Source organism: Egretta garzetta, unplaced genomic scaffold, assembly GCF_000687185.1.
Source record: "Egretta garzetta isolate BGI_Z169 unplaced genomic scaffold, ASM68718v1 scaffold397, whole genome shotgun sequence".
Taxonomy (NCBI): domain Eukaryota; kingdom Metazoa; phylum Chordata; class Aves; order Pelecaniformes; family Ardeidae; genus Egretta; species Egretta garzetta.
In genome coordinates, this window is record NW_009260493.1 from 5,596,106 (window position 1) to 5,614,077 (window position 17,972).

Sequence of the window (17,972 nt, forward strand, 5' to 3'; positions counted from 1 at the left end):
AGAAGCTTTTTGACATCAGAGTTGGTGACATGCTTTTGCTGTGCCAAGATTTTGGAGTCTGTAAGCTAAAGCTCCTAATTAGTTGTGAGAAATCTGTAAACATTCGGAATTCGGATATAATGTTGACTGGAATATTGAGAACAAAGTTAATTATTTATTATGCTTGTATTTCTGGTGATCTGATTACCATTATTACACGCTTTGCAGAATCATGTGAACCACGTGTAAAGTAAACATTTAGAGGAATTGAAGTTGAGGATCATCTTTACAGTTTCTTCCTATGCCTTGAGCATAAGGCCAAATGTGAGACGGAGGCTTACTGAATGGTGACAGTTGCCAGCTTCATTAGGGCAAAGCTGCTTCATGAGGATTACATGTCAAGAGTTTTAATGTAACTAGAAGCAGTGAGGGATTTCCTTTAGGTAGAGTATCATATGTTTGTCTGCCTCAGGCTTTCTTGTGTGTTTCTGGACCATGTGACTTAGAAAAAGTAAGAGTACTGGAGTAAATAAATAGTGTCTGTGATCAAGCATAGTTTTCCCTAGGTTTATTCATGGTATTTTTTAAAAAAAATTCAAACATCCTTCAGATCTTGTTTGATAAAAGATGGCTTATATAAAAGCCAGTGGAAGAAGCATTTAATTAATTTCAGTGATGTGTTGTGTTATCATGGTTCTCCTAGCACCTGTTGCATTATGCTAAGTGGATTAAACATTCAACCTCAGTTCTAGCTTCTAGCCTGCAAGTGGCACTCTGGATACCCTCACTCCTTCCCCTCTTGCACCCATGTACCTGTAGGGGGGTAACAAAGTACTGTCATCTGAAATAAATTCCTTGTCAAGTAAGATGCTAAGAGGAGGAATCTTCCAGCAAGTTTTAGAAAGGCATGTAACTGCAACGAAAAAAAATCTTGAACTGGTGGAGGTACTGTGGAGAAACAGTGACTTTGTGCAACCAGCTGGTCCCTGAATTAAAAGTTCAAGTGAATTAGTACTTCTCCCAGCTGCTTTGTAATACTCTTTGCCAATACATATGGCATACATTTAAATGCTTTGAATAGGAAGTTCAAAATCTTGTGGCTGAGGATGTTATTTAAAGAAATCTGACTCAATGGTCAGAACTTTTGGAAAATAACCTCAATTGCAGAATCACCCAGACTGGCCCTGTATCCCAGGAAATATGAAAATTGGAGGGGGGAAAAAAGTGGAAATGGATCAACACACTAGAAAATAACCAGTCATCATGGCCCTAAATCTTTTTTTGTTAGGATACATATAGTTTTAGTATGTACCTTGTGTGGAAAAAAGCTTGTTTATGGCACTTTCTCATTGACTTTTAGACTTTTGCAGATGTATTATTGATTAAGAAGCATAATGACCTTTGAATATCCGGCAAAGTAAATTAGTTCAGTTTTGGGAATCAGGTGGAAGCCTGCAGTCAGTCTGGCTGTTGGTACTTGATAGTATGTTAACAGTTGTTAATGTAGAGTACCAAACTTTTTTTTTGTCTACTGCTGAAACAGATTTTGAGACTTTTAGCTTTGTTTTTATTTTTCAGTAAACTCTGAGTTCAAGCTTTGCTTTCTTGTTGTACCTGTTTTCACTAATACAGTTTAGTTCAAACTGGGAGATCTGGCAAACAGGAATTTCAAAAGATCTAGATATAGGGAGGAAATTACTTTCTATTATATTAATACTTTACTTTGTACAATATAAATTATTTTTCCTTTGTATTTTTTTAAATGGAATAATCTGGTAATCTGAATGTCTCATGAGAACTGATTCCAGGTAGAAATTGCACGTGTGATTCTCTGTTTTGCTACCTGTTCAGGGAGATTATAGTACAATATGGGATTAAAGAGAAGCTTGAGCCTTAACTTCAGGGCAAAACTACCTTGTAATTCGTACAGCAGAAAAGTGTATCCTAGATGGCATCGTTCTTTGAAAAAAATTAATCTCTGTTTTCGCATATTAAAAAAAGAATAATGTGGCCTGTCTAGTGATTTTTTTTTTCAGTGTTTAATTCTGGTTTGTTTTTTAAATGAAAGTAACGGATTGTGAATCACTTGATGAAAATTACTTATGATAATAAGTTGTACAGTAAGTAATTTTTTCTTTTGAGACCTGGGTTCAAATGTAACTTCTATCACAAGTGAAAGTGAGTCTTATAATCTAGTTTCCTTTGTAGCCAAGTAATTTAACTCGGCATTGCTGTTGTCTTAAGAATGCCAGGTTGAAAATCCATTAGATGCTGTTGTTTGAAGTGAACGTGTCTGGTGCCAGTCATACTGTACCTGACTTCTCCTGTTCCCTCATTTTAATAAGTACTAAAATTTTTACTCTCTAAAATGAGACTTCAACTGCAGTGATGGTTGTTCCTAGAAATAATGGGTTTAGATAGGCTTTTATGTATTTAGGTATTTAGTAAAAAACTTAAAAGGTTCCTTTGTTTTATTAGGAGTCCACATCTCCAGTTGTTTCACCACAGCAATCCCCACCAACCTCTCCACATACATGGAGGAAGCACAACCGCCATCCCAGCGGAGGGAATAATGAACGACCTCTTGCTGGACCTGGGCCTTTTTGGGCTCCATTTAGTGAAGCACAACCAGGTATAAATGTCTTCTGTTATGCTTCAGCTGTAACTGTAATTCAGTTGTGGGATTCTTAAATAAGCATATTAAATGAGTTTAGGGCAGATTATCTTTGTATTTTCCAATCCTGGAAACTTTCTTGCAGATTCAAATGTTCATGTCTATGGCAGCACTGTGGAATCTGTGGTCTTGCATATGGCGGATCTGTTTCTTAGTGTGGTATGGAAAATGTGTAGAGTTTGGAGGGAGGGAAAAAGAGTATGAAAGTTTCCCAGTGGAAAGTTTTCTAATACAAAACTGACATCCTACTGAAATTGTGCAGGAACTGTCAGTATACCCAAAAACATGGGGAGCTCAAAGGAAAGCAGTAAATAATGTAATGGTTGAATTATGTTTCTGGTAGATTAGAAGTTTGTCAGAACAACTAATTCTCTTAACATTTTTTTTGTTTCTTTAAAGTTCATGTAAATGTAACTGAAGCTACTGTATCTCCAGTCTGTCAAGGGAGAACCACTTGTTTCAGTACAGCTTTGCATCCTTTATTGTTTTTCATTTAACAGAAGACCCTTGCTGTTGTGGTATCGCTGTGCTCAGATTTAAAAAGCTTTCCCCCTTAATATTGCATATTTCAAAATGTTTTCCGATATCTGATAGACCTAATAAATTTGGTAACAGCAGAGCATTTCTAATCAGGTTCTGTTTTTTATGATATTGGTGAATAATAGATTGTATTTTGTAGTCTGTAGTTTCAGCCTGAACTGGGTTGGTTGGTTTATTTCAATTGTGCTATTCCAAAATTGATCTGTTACCTTTCAATTTATTGTTCTGTAGTTATAATCATCCATGGAGGAGCAGGGATTCTGTTGTTAGAATTGGTTGGATAAGGAAATAAAACTTTATTTTAGAAGTGAAATGGGTTGTATGCAGAGGTTTATGCCAGTGTCCTGAATGTTATTTGCTAGTAAGTGCCAGTCAATTTAGAATCCAAAAAAAAAAAAAAAAGATTGTTAGTCTGGTCATTACATATATGATCACTTCTAAGACATTGTGATTTTTCAGTAGTCAATTTCCTGACTTTTTCTCTTGCATAGTTTAGTTTATTTGCTTTCCTTGCAACCTGAAATACAAGTTTGTCTGGTAGCTGATTTCTAACTTGTGAAGTTTTTCTAATTTACAAAGTGAAGGACTCCATGAAAGTATAAAAACTATTCTTACTGTTGAAGAGTTTAATATTGTCCTCTTAAAAATAAAGTTGTAATACCACGTTAATATTTCAGTTTGGCAGTGCTTTCCCTGTGATGTCTAATGGATGAATTTTTCAGTAGTAGTTTGAAAATATTTCTGAACTAGCTTAATATTCATCGATTTTATATTGTGTACTGAAACACATTCATAATGTGTTTAAAGTAATTTGGCGATACTGTTATAGGATTGTCTGCTCTGCCAGTGCTAAGGATAGAGTGGATTTTCATATATTAGTTTAACAAAAATTGTCATCCTGATCCATAAAGTGATTCTTTGCGCTGCAGATAATTATTCCTTTGAATTTCAGCTGTTGTAGACAGTTTGTCATTCTTTTTCCCTCTCAAGCCTACTTTTTAAGGACAGTATTTTAGAGAAAAATGATATTCTGCTGGCAATTAGGTAGAACCAGATAGACCGTTAGTTATTTTTCCTAAAATCAGCTCTGCAAGCTCATCTTGATTTCAGTGCAAGATGTTCTTCAGAAATCTGGTAATTTGCAAGTACGTGATATAATTTTAATAGGATTTAAGGCAGGGCTTTGCCATTTCACTTGTGATCCAAGGAAAATAAGAACCCAGGTCTCTCTGCTTGTATTTCACATTAAGTGAAACATTGTTTCAGGGTAATGGGGTTGTCAACTGAAAGCATGGAACCTCAGTGTTTCAGATGTGTCAACCAATAAGCAGCATGTTGCCTTAAACCAGGAGGACAAAAATCAAAACATAATTTTTTTGTTTAGAGAGGAAGATTCTGACTTATGCATAGTAAAGACTCTCCAGTGCATCATGGTATTCCTGCCATGAATTAAATAGTGCTTTCTGTATCCAATAATTATTAGGTAATGACTCAGTTATTGTTTTTAAAAATCTTACACCTTCTCTTGTATCAGGAGTCTGAAGCATAACTTATAGCTGTAGTTCTCGATTCCTTGAGTAAGAAAACCTGTTCTCATCTCAACAGAGCAAAAAAATTTGGATTTTAAAATTTTTTTGCTACTGTATTGTCCAGTAACTCAGTTATGAAGTGTCAATAACGCTATCCTAAGTAGCTGGACTGAGGTACTGTCGTGACTAGCTCAGTGTGCTGACAGGCCTGAAAGAAGATGGGGCTTGTTACCATCTTTAAGGTTTTTTGTGAAGAGAGCTCCAAAGGGTACATGCATTTTACTTCAAAATCAGGAGTTAAAAGTTCAGACAGACATGGATCACCTGTGTAGAATGAAGTCTACTGTTAGTTCAGGTCTCATCCTTAAATGTCTGAGCGAATTCTATTAAAACCTGAGTCTCTCAAGTCTTCCAGGTGTCTTTGATTTAAGTTTGAGATAAAGCTGTTCAAAAATCATGTTGTTATGTCTCAATTCTGGTGTGCATCTCTGATGTCATTAACATTTCTTCTAGATCAGTCTTCATAGAATAATACAGTGGATGACTGAACCCTTTGTAGGAAACAGAATTGTATGAGGTGAGGGCCTCCTATAGTTACAAGAGAGGAAAAAAGAAACTTCATACTGCTACCTTGTCAGTTAATTTTGCACTAGAACTTAGCTGCTAGGATTCTGACTGTGACAAACTTGGGAGAAAGAACCCCTTCCCCACTTCAAATGGTAGTTGAGTGTCATGTCATAATAGGGGCCAAAACTTTTTTTTGTTACCTTGTAGTCTGTCTGGCCTGGAAGCAAAGCAGAACATCTGTGTTGATAGTATCCAAATAACAATTTCAAACTGGTCAAAAAATCTGAGGTTTTCTGTTCAGTCATAGGACCTCTGTTAGCTTTCCGTGGCATTACATCAGAGTTCTGTTTTGATGTCTGAATATGAGTAAAAACTTGCAGCCCAAAGCCATGCTGCTTTTCCTCATTTGGAGAGATTTTGCTGCAGTTCATGAAATCAAGAACCAGAAAACTTCATGGACAGAAGTAGAACAACATGTGTACTGTACTGACAGCTCACTTGTGTCTTTAGAGTCCGAAGATACTTGCTGTGCTTGCAAGGGACTGAATAATTGTCTCCTAGTTACTGCTTCAGTAACTGCTGATAATTGGCCTTGTTACAAGGATTATTCTTAGCTGGACGTGATTATTCAGGGAGGGAAGAGCTCTACAGCATTTTATCTTATTGCCAAAATTGTACTCACCTTCTGGCTTTGTTTCCTCACAAGTTGCTGGTAAGGAGAGCTCTTGCTAGTTTATTATGTTAATTGAAAATTTAGTTCTCTAAGTAAAACCTACATTTGTATAGTTATTTAAAAGTACAAGCTACTCAGATGTTATCTAGATAAACCTTTTCTTACACTTGTAGTTGGGTCTTCATACTAAACATAGTGCATTAGACTTCACCAGCTAATTTAAATCTGATAATTGGTCTTGGGCCTACTCTCCATTCTAAGTGCTATTAATGGTGTTCTCACTGATGAAGATGCACAGAGACCCTTGAAGGTTGGTTCTTCATTGGGTTACAAATAGTGTAAAAAAAACCCAAAAAACAAAAAAAACAAAAAAAAAACCACCACCAAAACACTGATTGTTTAGAGTTGTCTCTGTGACTCAGTTTTCTTCCACCTTGCCTTCTACCTGTGTTCCCAGGCTGGTCTTGTAGTTTGATAAGAAAGGAAGGAGTGACTATCTCCAATTCAAATGTCAAATAGATGCAGTTTTAATGATGGAGAATTGGGTTATTGGCTGGTAGCAGTCCATGAGTATGTGTGTAGATCCAGCTGTCCACAGTTACTAATAATCTTTTTCCAGCATTCTTCAGCCTTCCCATCCTGTGTCCTAAAATGTTGCATTGCAGAGTGAATAACAGCAAGAGGATTCTAGTTGGGATAATTTGAACAGGGGAGAAGGGAAGCAGTTCTTGTAATACTTGCAAAGTACTTGGAAGGTATGACAATTTGGTGCTACTGGCTTCTTCATCACTGTTAAAGTACTGCTTTGGAAGAGGTGCTGTGCTGATTGTGGTACAAATTGTCATCACTGTTAAAGTACTGCTTTGGAAGAGGTGCTGTGCTGATTGGGGTACAAATTGAACTGTACTATGACAAGCTGTTGGGACATGTAAAGGCAGAGTAAGCATATATAAGGTTAGTGGTAATAATGTCAGTGTCTGAGGGGTAGAGAAGGGGAGAACCATTGTGTCAAAAGCACATTTTGAGTGTGGCATCTCTGTAGGGGAGATGGGAAGGACTTGTCTGAATCTCACTGTCTGTTAGCCCTGTGCTGAGAGAGACCAGGTGGAGAGAGACTCTCAGCATGTCTGCACGTTTCATTCTAGTGTTTTAGAGTTAGGCCAGCTACTGAAGAAGAACCCCAAGGCAAAAAGCATTCTCAAATTCATTACCTTTATTCTCAGCAATTTCGGATGAAGTCACTAGACGCTCCAGGCCACATCAGGAGCTTTGAGAAGTGGAGGACAAATTTGGGAACAATAGGAGTAGTTAATAGTGGGGTTTTTATCCTAGTAGAGCTAACTTATAAAAATCAACCAACCAACCAAAAAAAACTCCAAAAGCCCCTTGCTGCTATTCTTATATTTTTGCTGAAATTCAGAAATAACGTAACCTCTCAATTTTGTATATTTGACTTATCTCCTCCTTCAAAAATCTTTCTCCCCCTGAAAATCTCGATTTTTTTTTTTTTTTTTTTTTTTTTACCCTATGTAATGAAAGATTAAATGTGTTGTGCATAATTATGGCTATTGTACATAGAAGAGCAAAGGTAAACCCGTTCTAAGCATTTCTCTCATTACTTTCTCCTAGGAAAAAGGTCATTTATGGAATGAAAGAGTAATTGCATACTGCCAGACATTAAATAGCAATTTTGCATACTAACAATATTACTGTCACTTTTGATGTTAGCCCTTAGTGTACCTCACTGATTCTCAAATGTCCTTCACTATGTTTATTGCAGGTTGGGTACTAATAGTGCCCTCAGTCTCCAGGAAGCTGAAATTGTTGATATTTGTCAGCTTCATAAATAATTATCTCTATATAAATGGACTTCTTATAGCAGTATTTTTTTAGTCACCATCTTGACAATAAATTCTTGGGGTTTATTGCTTCAATTTAGATCTTAGTGGTGGGATTCAAATTCTGACATTAATGTCATATTTCTTGTTTGTGTGTTATGTGGAGGGCTAACAGAAACTCACAAGAAGTTCACCTGCCTTTTAAAAGGAAATCCACTTCTACATATGAGGCAAAAATTCCCAAGTATGACTTTGACATATTTCAAGAGAAAACAGTTAGTTGTGCAAGAAGAGTAGATTAATCAGGTTTCACAACTGCTGTTTAGACTTAAGGAGTTCAGCATTTCTTTTAGGAGTCAATTAGAATGGAATCCTAGGATTCTTCTAGACTGGTTCTAGATTATTCCCTTCTCATCGGAGTTCCTTAAATTTTTATTTGTAACGGCAATTTAAGAGAATTTTGAGGAAACAAGGCACTGGATGAATCTCAATTATTCTGTTCCAGATAGTTAATACTTAGCAGATGTTAGCACTCTATATGGATGCCTTTTATTATTCTTGGACTGTTTCTAAGCAACTGAGTGAAGTTAGTCTAGAAATAATTTAGAAAAAAAAATTATCTGTGCCAACAAGCCTGATTCTTAGGAGGAATTTCCAAGGCTTTGTTCTTTGAATGGCAAACTAAAAAAGACACTTTTAAATAGCTGTTTCTCCATACAAATGTTGCTCATTTCAGTTAAGTGAAAATGTGAAGTGTTAACTCATTCAAAACCCATCAAATGGGTGAAACCCAATTTACATTTTACACGTGTTGCAATAAGCTCATTCCTCACTTCTGTCATCTTAGTACAGATTTAAGGTGACCTCATGTGAAAATCTACAGAAGTGAGCTGTCAGGAGGTGAACTTTTTCACTTTGGTGCAATTTGGTTTTCATTTTCTTCACCATTCTGCAAGTGTCTACCTTCCTGACAAGGAGCATTTGTTTCAGGACTTTTTTTTTTTTTTTTTTTGGACTGCTTTCCATATCCATAGTTCGTACTCAAGTTTTCAAGGTTGTCTTTTGAAAAGGAAATGTTTCTTCTACTTTCAGGCTCATCTACTTCTAGTGATCCCATATGGTCTGGCCATTCACCACCACCCCATCAAGAAAACTGGGTCAGTTTTGCAGATACCCCACCAACCAGTGCTCTTTTAGCCATGCATCCTGCTTCTGTCCAGGTGTGACACTTTATTGGTATTTGATTTGCTTCATTCAGATTGATGTTGCAATCTATTTTTTTTATTTGGTGTTTTTTTTTATAATTTTCATTGCAGATGTTTACTTGTGTATCTGTGCTGTAGTCTGTTCAGTGCTATTTACCCAACAGATACTTGTTTCACTGAATTGACTTCATTTGGAATGATTAACTGAAAGTTACTAATTTAGAAAATGTCAACAATTATGATTTTAAAACATTTGTGTTTAGCTTTTTTGCATATGTGCCATACTTTTTTTTCTGCTTACATACCTGCAGTCATTCCTATCCATATGTATCAGTGTGCAAAAATACCCTGTCATTACCCTGTAGATGCAGTCTGCTGATAGTTTCCTGCAGTTCTTAAACTACTGCAAGATTTAACTATGCTTTATTTTTTGAAGGCAAGAAGTTGAGAATTCACAGAAGTGTTTTAGGTAGATAATACTGAGGAAAAATATTTCATTTCAGGACCAGACAACAGTACGAACTGTAGCATCAGCTACAACAACAAATGAAATTCGTAGGCAATCAAGTAGTTACGATGACCCCTGGAAAATAACTGATGAACAAAGGCAGTATTATGTTAATCAGTTTAAAACCATTCAACCTGATTTAAATGGATTTATACCAGGTAAGTTACTCTTTAAAAAATATAATTGTGGGTGCAGCAGTTCTGTTCCAAAGACTTTGTTGTTTACTTAGGTTTGCATACTATTTTGAAGAAAATTCTGTATTTTACTGATAATGTTCTAGTAAAGTCCAGTGTAATTCACGAAAGGACTTCAAACTTATTTGCCTTTTTCCTTCATTTAACCCTAGTAATTAGTGCCATTTTTCCCAGAACCTTTGCTAAACAGCTAATCTCCTGTACCATAACTCTTAAAGTCTTCTAATGATTTAGCTTGCTTTAAATATTAAAAAATGGTTGTTGTAATTTTTCAGGATCTGCAGCTAAAGAATTTTTCACTAAGTCAAAACTACCTATTCTTGAACTTTCTCATATCTGGTAAGTGTGATGTGTCTTTATTCAGGATAATTATTTAGAAAGATGACAGCTATCTGGCAGTCATCTAAAAATCCTCTTGTTAGAAAGTGTTAAGTGAAATTTCACTAATACTCTAGTGTGTTCAGTCCTGCTCGCATTTATGACAGTATTATTTTAGTGGACTTTAATGGGTCTAGGCACTATTTACAAGGCATTTTGAGCTTTTGAAGAAATTTCAAACACTTCAGAGTAAGAAGCAATTTGAGGTTTGTATTGTTAAAGTTGCATTTAAATTTAAATAATTAATTCCTTATCTATTTATTCAAGTCTAAGTTTAAATGAAATGTGCAAATGCAAATATTTTTAAATGCACTTAGTGGCACTTGATGACAAATTTAGCTTTGACTTGGTGCAAAGCTTGTTTTTCACTGTTTTCTAGAATTTGTACTGCATCATTGCATGCTATTGTTAAATGGCTTACCTTAGCAGATTTGATCTTTCTTTCAATGTAATGATTTCTAATTTGTATTTCCCCATTTAAAATAAATCCCATTGCCTCAGCACTGTCATTTCTTTAGTATGCTTTGCTGAAAAATTGGAGGCCAATAATACTGAGTAGTACTGTCTTAAATGAGTTAAAAACCTGGAGAGTTAAAGTAGGTTTAAATGATCTTTAAGCTCTAAGAAATATTAACGAAGGTTCATCATCTTTGAAGAATAAAGCACGTAGTGCTACTATGAAGTGCTTGATAGGGTAAAATGAACTATAAACTGCATCTTTTAACTTCCAAGTAGCACAACAGAAGTATGTCTTTCGGGAATAAAATAACCTTAAGAAATTTTATTTATACTAAGTATTCCTTTTTAGGGAACTGTCAGATTTTGATAAAGATGGTGCACTGACATTGGATGAGTTCTGTGCTGCATTTCATCTGGTAGTTGCTAGGAAGAACGGGTATGATTTGCCAGAAAAGTTACCTGAAAGTTTAATGCCCAAACTGATTGATCTGGAAGACTCAACGGGTAAGACATGCTTCATGCAACGCAAATGTCACTATTTTCAAATGATAGTATACTTAAGGTTACAGTATATCATCACATATTTATAGGTTTGTGTGAGCTTAACTCATTAGTCAGTATGAAGTAAAGCTATGTGCAATTTTTAGGAATCTTAATCGTTATTCAGAGCTAATCTGAGCACATGCGTATTTCTGTACAGGGAGATGTTATTTAGAAGCAGTATCGACTATTACATTTGGAAATACTGCTTGTGTCCTTTAAAGGTTAAGGAAAACAAGCTTGTCACAGTATGGATTTTATTTGTGGTCAGCCATTCCAAGTTCCCAATCCAGCTATGCTTTAGACTTGCTTTCAAATGAATATGCTTTCTGTTCACCCTCATTTCTGGAAATACGGCATGAGTTTCTAAGTCTTGAAGGTACTTCAAAAATACTCCCAGATTCAATGCTAGAGGTAGGACTGTGTAGTTTAAAAGTACAGGATCAGTAGCACAGGTTTTTTGTTTTGGTTTTGTGTGTTTGTGTGTGGTTTTTTTAATTCTACTCCTGACTTGACAGTAGGATTTATCCTCCATTGCTTTGGCACCTAATTCTTCTGTGCGTAGTCCTTTACCTTTGGATGCTCCAAGATAAACTATTGAATGTATGAGTTCTGCTTGTTGGTATGTGCCAAAAACTCAGTCCCATAACTGAAAAGCAAACTACTGTTCCACGTAAAAGTGGTGTTTAAAAACAGGATGCTTGTGGCCATCTTTCTTTTTTATTTTAAAACAGATAAAGGAAACTGAGTATTTTAAAACTGCTTTAGATTACTTTTTATCAAGTAGTCTTTGCTTGGTAAGTCAGGTTATACTGTGGGTTTGCAGGTACTATTATTTCCTAGAATTTTGTTTCTTTTTACTAAGTAATTCAAAGGGGATCTCTTCATACTGTGTTTGTAGCATGTCAAAGACTTTCATCTGACAATTATTGTTAAGTTCTTAACCTAGATACTGTGGCTCTTACTACCTCTGCTTTAATAATTAAACCATTTTTTCTGTGGGAGTAGCTTGGCTTCTCAAAGAACCTTTCCAATAGCAGTCAGCTGCAACTGAAGTGTTTTCATTATGAGTAAGCATTTTACTATGATAAAGACGTAAGAAATATCTGCAATTAATTGCGCGAATACCTAGCAAGTGTTAAAAACCTACCCGTTCTGTTTGGTTTTGTATTAAGGTGATGGCCAAGTAAAAATCTTTATAGGAAATAAAATAAAATTTATTTGCATAAAATGTTGTTTTTAAACCAAACAAACCGACTATTTCTGTACCTGATCTTCTACTGCCCTTACTGGTAGTTTTCAAGGCTTTTATAATTTAATTGAAGTTGTCAGGAAACTTTATAAATTGGACATTAAACCAAAAAGTGTTACATGTATGTTTGTTCTTATTTTACAGGCAGCTTTGTTAATATAAAGCTTCGTGACTTACTTTCATGAGGTACAAAGTGGTCTTCAAATTTGAGGAAAAACTACTTTTAAAAGTAGTTAAAAACCCCAACCATATTTTCCCTCTGGTATTAAAGGGAAGTTACCCTGTTCTAGTGAATGTTACAAGGTTACCATGTAGTGTAAGCTGTGCTTAAAAAAAAATTCTGATTGATACTTAATTCTGCTGTTATTAATAGCTGTAATGAAAAGTGACAGTTCTTACAAACTTGTTGAGATTTATCCAATTAACTAGATATTTTTTTTTTGATTGGGGCCACAAGTACTGGAAATAGCAAATCTTTTTTAGCATCTATCATGATTTATTGCCAAAACTTGTATGTTGAATAAAAGACTCTAGGAGACATTATTGACTTGACAATAGTTTTACTTGTAGTTACAACAGTCCAAATCTCAGTTTAAGTTTACTATTTTCATCTAAATTAAAAGTTACTCAGGTCTATGTGCAGACTAATGTACATATTAAATTACATGGGTTCAACTTAAGGAGTGTAAATCAGCCTAGAAAGATCAACCAGTTAAATTTCTGTAATAACTTTTTATTTCCCATAAAAGCTGTATTTCAATAAAGCTTGCTTCCAACAGCCTTCTCAGAAATAGAAACTGTGAGGTATGACACCAGAGTGTCTTTTTGAGTGCACTTTTTTCATACCATACAACTTCCTCAAAGAAAGAAATTGTTGGTGATCTGCTGACTGAAGCCTCAATGTGAATTACTTGAATGTTGTCTTAAACCAATGTGCAAGGTGGTTGGTTAACAGTAATTTCAAAAGTGTTAACAATGCCCTTATTAAATCTGTCCTTTTGTTAGAAACTTTCCCTTCACCTTCTGTGCTTCTGCTATGCTCTTGAAACTTGCTGTCTCTTTGACTTTTGAACTAGTGGCCAGCAGAAAGAAAAGTAACGAGGGCTCCCTGTACCCTAGGTCTCTGTTCAGACAGAGGGAGGGAAGAACTCTAGTGGTCTACCCTGGCAGCCTCTCCCTCAACCAACTGCAGGTGTCCCAAATCCGTTAACATATTGGTCTTATCTAACATCTGGTTTCGTGACCAGGGATATGTATTTCTCTCACATGACATAGACCTATTGTATAATAAAGCATTTATATAGTTGGTCATTTTTCTGGTATAGCACTATGCCCCTACAGAATTTTAATAGAAAAAAAGTGTTAAATGAGGTGCTAGTATCTTTCTGCTCACTAGAGAGAGAAATGAGGTGTTCTAAATTCTTGGAACAATGTGGTAATTCTACAATACATTTGAACAGTTTTAGTATTTTGAATTTGATCATATACTTCAAAGATTTATTTGGATTGCGGCAGCTCCACTTATGATTTAACGTTGTGTTGTGGTATTTGTAGATAGATAATGTCAGCTCTTCAGAATGAGTGAGATCTGTCTGCGTAAGAACACCTTGTAGAAGAAAACTGCAGTGAGTGAAAATAGGAGCATGAAGTCAGGCAGTTGCACTTGGAGAAGTCTTTTGTACTTATATGCTTTATTTTATTAATCAAATACTGTTGATAGCATCTGCATCTGTCTTGGCAGAATTTATGATCTGCTGCTGAAAAGAGTACTAATCTCACTTCCTATTATGTAAATAAATGCAAATACTTTCCTTTAAACTCAGTTTTATCTCAATTAGTAAAAGCTACCAACCCTTTACAAAACTCAAAGCAAGCTTTGCTTTTCTGTGATTTGTTTGTTTTGGCTGCTGCAGCAACACCATTTCTTTGTAAGAAAAAGAATCTGCTGTGCTTTGTGTCTTACACAACTTAATTACTTTAATGCCTGGAGTTTTCCATAGGTCTCTTATGCGTGCTTTGTGCAGATATTTGCAACATTCTATGAATTACAGGTAGCTGCGTAGTCTATCCACAGCAGTTCTCGGCCCTATCTTTTGACCTTGTGTTTATCACTAATAGTCCAGTTATCTAGTGTACCACCATTGAAATGAGAGCTTCGAGTGGTTTTTTAACTCATTAGAAATTTTTTATTAGTATTGCACTTGAGCAATTGATACGCAATAGGCATTCCCAAAACGTTGCCATTGGTATATTTTGAACTTTTTGTTGGTGCCAGTTTTACACCACTACACACACGTGCTTCCTCCACTCCCACAAGCCACATAGCACCGTTTAACACTGGATTTGTTATGAGTTTCTTCTGAATGGAAGACAGAATATTGAGCTGTTGTAGCAGAAGAGCAGGCTGCAGAGTTCAGCTCTTCAGGACCCTGAAACCAGTCCTTTTTATAAATTTTAATCACTTTGTGGTACAGTGTATCACACATTCTTGTGGCAGTTGTCTTCAATCTCATGTCTATCAAGCAGTCCTTTTAAATGGTAATTGAATTGAGCCATCTTTTGTCTTGTGCAGCTTTAGTTCTTTAGAGTGCAAAACATCTTAATATGTTAGGTACTTATCAGTCACTCTTTCAACTATTCTTGTTACATTATACATTTGTAATCTGAACTTCAGTTTTTTTGAGGCTTCCAAGGCATTGCTTTAGCTTGTATTGTGGTATCTAGCAAAATAGAAGACACTGTAAGGAGAATTTTATTGTGTGCAGAATGCTTAATCTGCTGTTCAGATTTACTTTACCCTATTTTATAGTTTGAACAGAACAAAATTAAGTGTGCTGCATCGTGAAAATTTGTACAACTCTGAAGGAGTGTTTCTGCAAGGGACTGTACTTGCTGAAAGCTCAGAGAAAACTGAAATAACAGTAATAACAGTAAATGTATGGTTGCAATGTGACAGCTGCTAGACTTGTTCAATTTACAAAACGTGAATGGAAATGCTGTTGTTTTAGTAAGGAGGCTTAAAATAGTCTTTGGGGAATAATCTAAGGGAATGGTTTTCTTCATCTGTTTTCATATTTTTGGTTCGTGTTTGCGTCAATATACTGGGTTTACTTTAACCTTTCATGTAAGGAAGTATTTTATTCTGTAAGATAAACTCAGTGCTGGATTTGATGTAATAAGCATTAGCGTGAAGTTATTTTCACATAATGTAAAAAAGAATTATTTCTACATGCAATCAAAATCTAAAAAGGCTATTTAAGAGCCAAAGTACAGGGAGATAATATGGTACAGAGTAATCTTCAAAGTCCAATTTTCAGAAAGATCCTCAAAATAAGAGTAGCACCTAATAAATAATGTATTTGACTTGAATGAGTGTTTCTTGTCTGCTGCCAAGTATGTACTTGGAAAAGATGAAATCAGAGGGTACTTTGTACTTTCCATGAGATATGAGCAGCTCTTCTGAGATTAAACTGAATGCAATTCATGATTTTGGTTTATAGTGATTCCTGTCATTTCAGAAGTTGGGGAACAGACTGGTGAGGTAGGTTACTCCAGCTCTCCAGCAGAAGCGCCTCCAAGCAAGTCTCCATCAATGCCATCCCTAAACCAGACGTGGCCAGAATTGAATCAGAGCAGTGAGGTTAGCACTTTTATTGAAGAGTTATTTCATTGCCAGTCAGTAACTAATTTGTGTATGCATTTGTAATGCATCATAAGTGTATTGTTAATCATAAACTGTGAAAAAGTAGCAGGACACAGGAAGGTTCTTTACATGTTAAATTGTAAATAAGGTAATGTTTTCCTTCTGATTTTTCTGTATCATTGTGAGATGAGCTATTGTTTAAAATGTTGTCATTAATGGTAATTAAGCTTTATATTAATCACAAAACGATCTTACAGCATTTATTGGAAAAATTGAATTTATTCCTAATTTTTTTTCATTTTGGGAGGGTTTTTGGTTGGGATTTTTTGTTACCTCTGAAGGGCTATTGCAGCCAACACTTTTGCAAAACTTCAGAAGAAACCTCTGACAAATCTGGACGTTGAGACTTATTTCTGGAGGTGAATTTACCCTGAACTATATCTCACTAGTAATGTAGCGAAGTCATAGCTCTGGGTTTGTTTCAGAAGCAAAGACTCAAAGTTGAATCTGAAACTAACCGTTGGCTAAATATATTCAAATGTAAAAGTTTTGCTGTTATATACTGCTGCTTTATCATCCTTTACCATACATGTTTGCTATATAAGCAGTCTTACATAGTAAAGCTGTATTTTGTCAGAATTTGAAACTGAAGTTACCAAACAGGATTTTTTGTATTATTTTTTTCCCCACAAATATCCATTGTGTAAAAAGCCTGTAAGGGATTGATTCTTAGAGTTTTTCTTGTTGCTCTGTTTTAATTTTTTTGCCTTTGACTTAGAATAACCCAATGTTTTATTCTAAGAGGTGCTTCAGAGACTCAAATGAGTTCCTGACTGCAACCATGCTACAGAGATGATGTAGGCTTATTTTTCATTATAAGGAGGGGAAAAAAGGGAAAAGTATTGCAATTATTTTTTTAAAACTCTTTTCATTTAATAACCTGAGACTTTCAAGAAGAATCTAAAAATTGTTTTAACTTCTATGGTAGTTCTGTTAGTAGCTGAGTATTATCTTACCTGCTTCTCTTACTGAAAGAGCTTTTTAGCTTCCTTCTTTCTTCATTAGACTTAAAGTGAATAGAAGATTGGTAGTAAAAGGTTTAGACAAACCAAAGGCAAGTCAGTATGAAAATGAAAAGAAGCAAATTTTTAGGATTCGTTAGGAAATTTTCTTCCTCTCTCAGGAGGAAGGACTTTGTAAACTCTGCTGTTTCTCTTAAGGGCAAATGCTAGCCTCACAGTGATGTCCCTACCAAATAAAAAATGCAGGAATGATTAGTGATTCTTAGTTGTTCTATTTGACAGAGTGACTCTTAGGCTGCTGGCAGAAAGCCATGTTTTATGAGGGAGGTGAGCAGATCTTAAGTTGTTGCTAAAAAGCTGTACATATCTGCATCTGTATTAAAACTTGCATTGATACATTCCCTCATGTTTGCAATAAAGATTTAATAAGATAATCATTTGGTAAGCTGCACCATAACTGAACAGATTCCTTCAGTGTCCAATGCAACTCAAACCACGTGAACAGGGTAATTGCAGTAGTGGAACAAAGCTAACGCCAATTCTCTGTCAGTCAAAATCTTGTCTTACAAAACTACCTTTGTCTGTTTAGATAACGTGGTATTTTTTTTTCTGAAAGTTACTAAAACTTTAAGAGGTTTGGAACAGTTCTCACACTAAATATACACTAAATATACTACCAGGTACTAACTATACTAAAATAAGAGTTGAACACTTAATAAATGTTAAGAGTTTGTTCTAACACAAAGGAATTTCTAATTTTTCAGCTATATTGCTGTGCATGCTTCTTGCTCCTCAGCACTTTCTTTTCAGCATGAGTCAGGTCAAAGTCCTCAAGGCTTTAATGCCGTGGAAAAAAAATACTGGTATTACTGCAGGTGCCAGTCTAATTGTTTCCTCTTTGAAACTGTCATCAACAAATGAATTGCTTGAAAAAGCTAGGCATCTTTGGATCATCTGCCTTTCCAGGCAGT

At 35.4% G+C, this 17,972-nt stretch overlaps 1 protein-coding gene across 6 annotated transcripts in view; it reads left to right on the forward strand.

The window, feature by feature from the left end:
* The window catches only part of REPS1 (RALBP1 associated Eps domain containing 1), a 63,136-nt gene that overhangs the window by 26,905 nt on the left and 18,259 nt on the right, over nt 1–17,972 (forward strand). For 2 of the 6 annotated variants that reach the window (XM_035899810.1, XM_035899809.1), the window contains 6 exons: nt 2,458–2,611; nt 8,893–9,020; nt 9,509–9,671; nt 9,983–10,046; nt 10,894–11,048; nt 15,837–15,976. In XM_035899810.1, coding sequence (XP_035755703.1) covers nt 2,458–2,611; nt 8,893–9,020; nt 9,509–9,671; nt 9,983–10,046; nt 10,894–11,048; nt 15,837–15,976 — 804 coding nt within the window. The remainder of the gene's footprint in view (nt 1–2,457; nt 2,612–8,892; nt 9,021–9,508; nt 9,672–9,982; nt 10,047–10,893; nt 11,049–15,836; nt 15,977–17,972) is intronic. The other 4 variants (XM_035899808.1, XM_009644323.2, XM_009644322.2 and 1 more) reach the window with 2 other exon arrangements.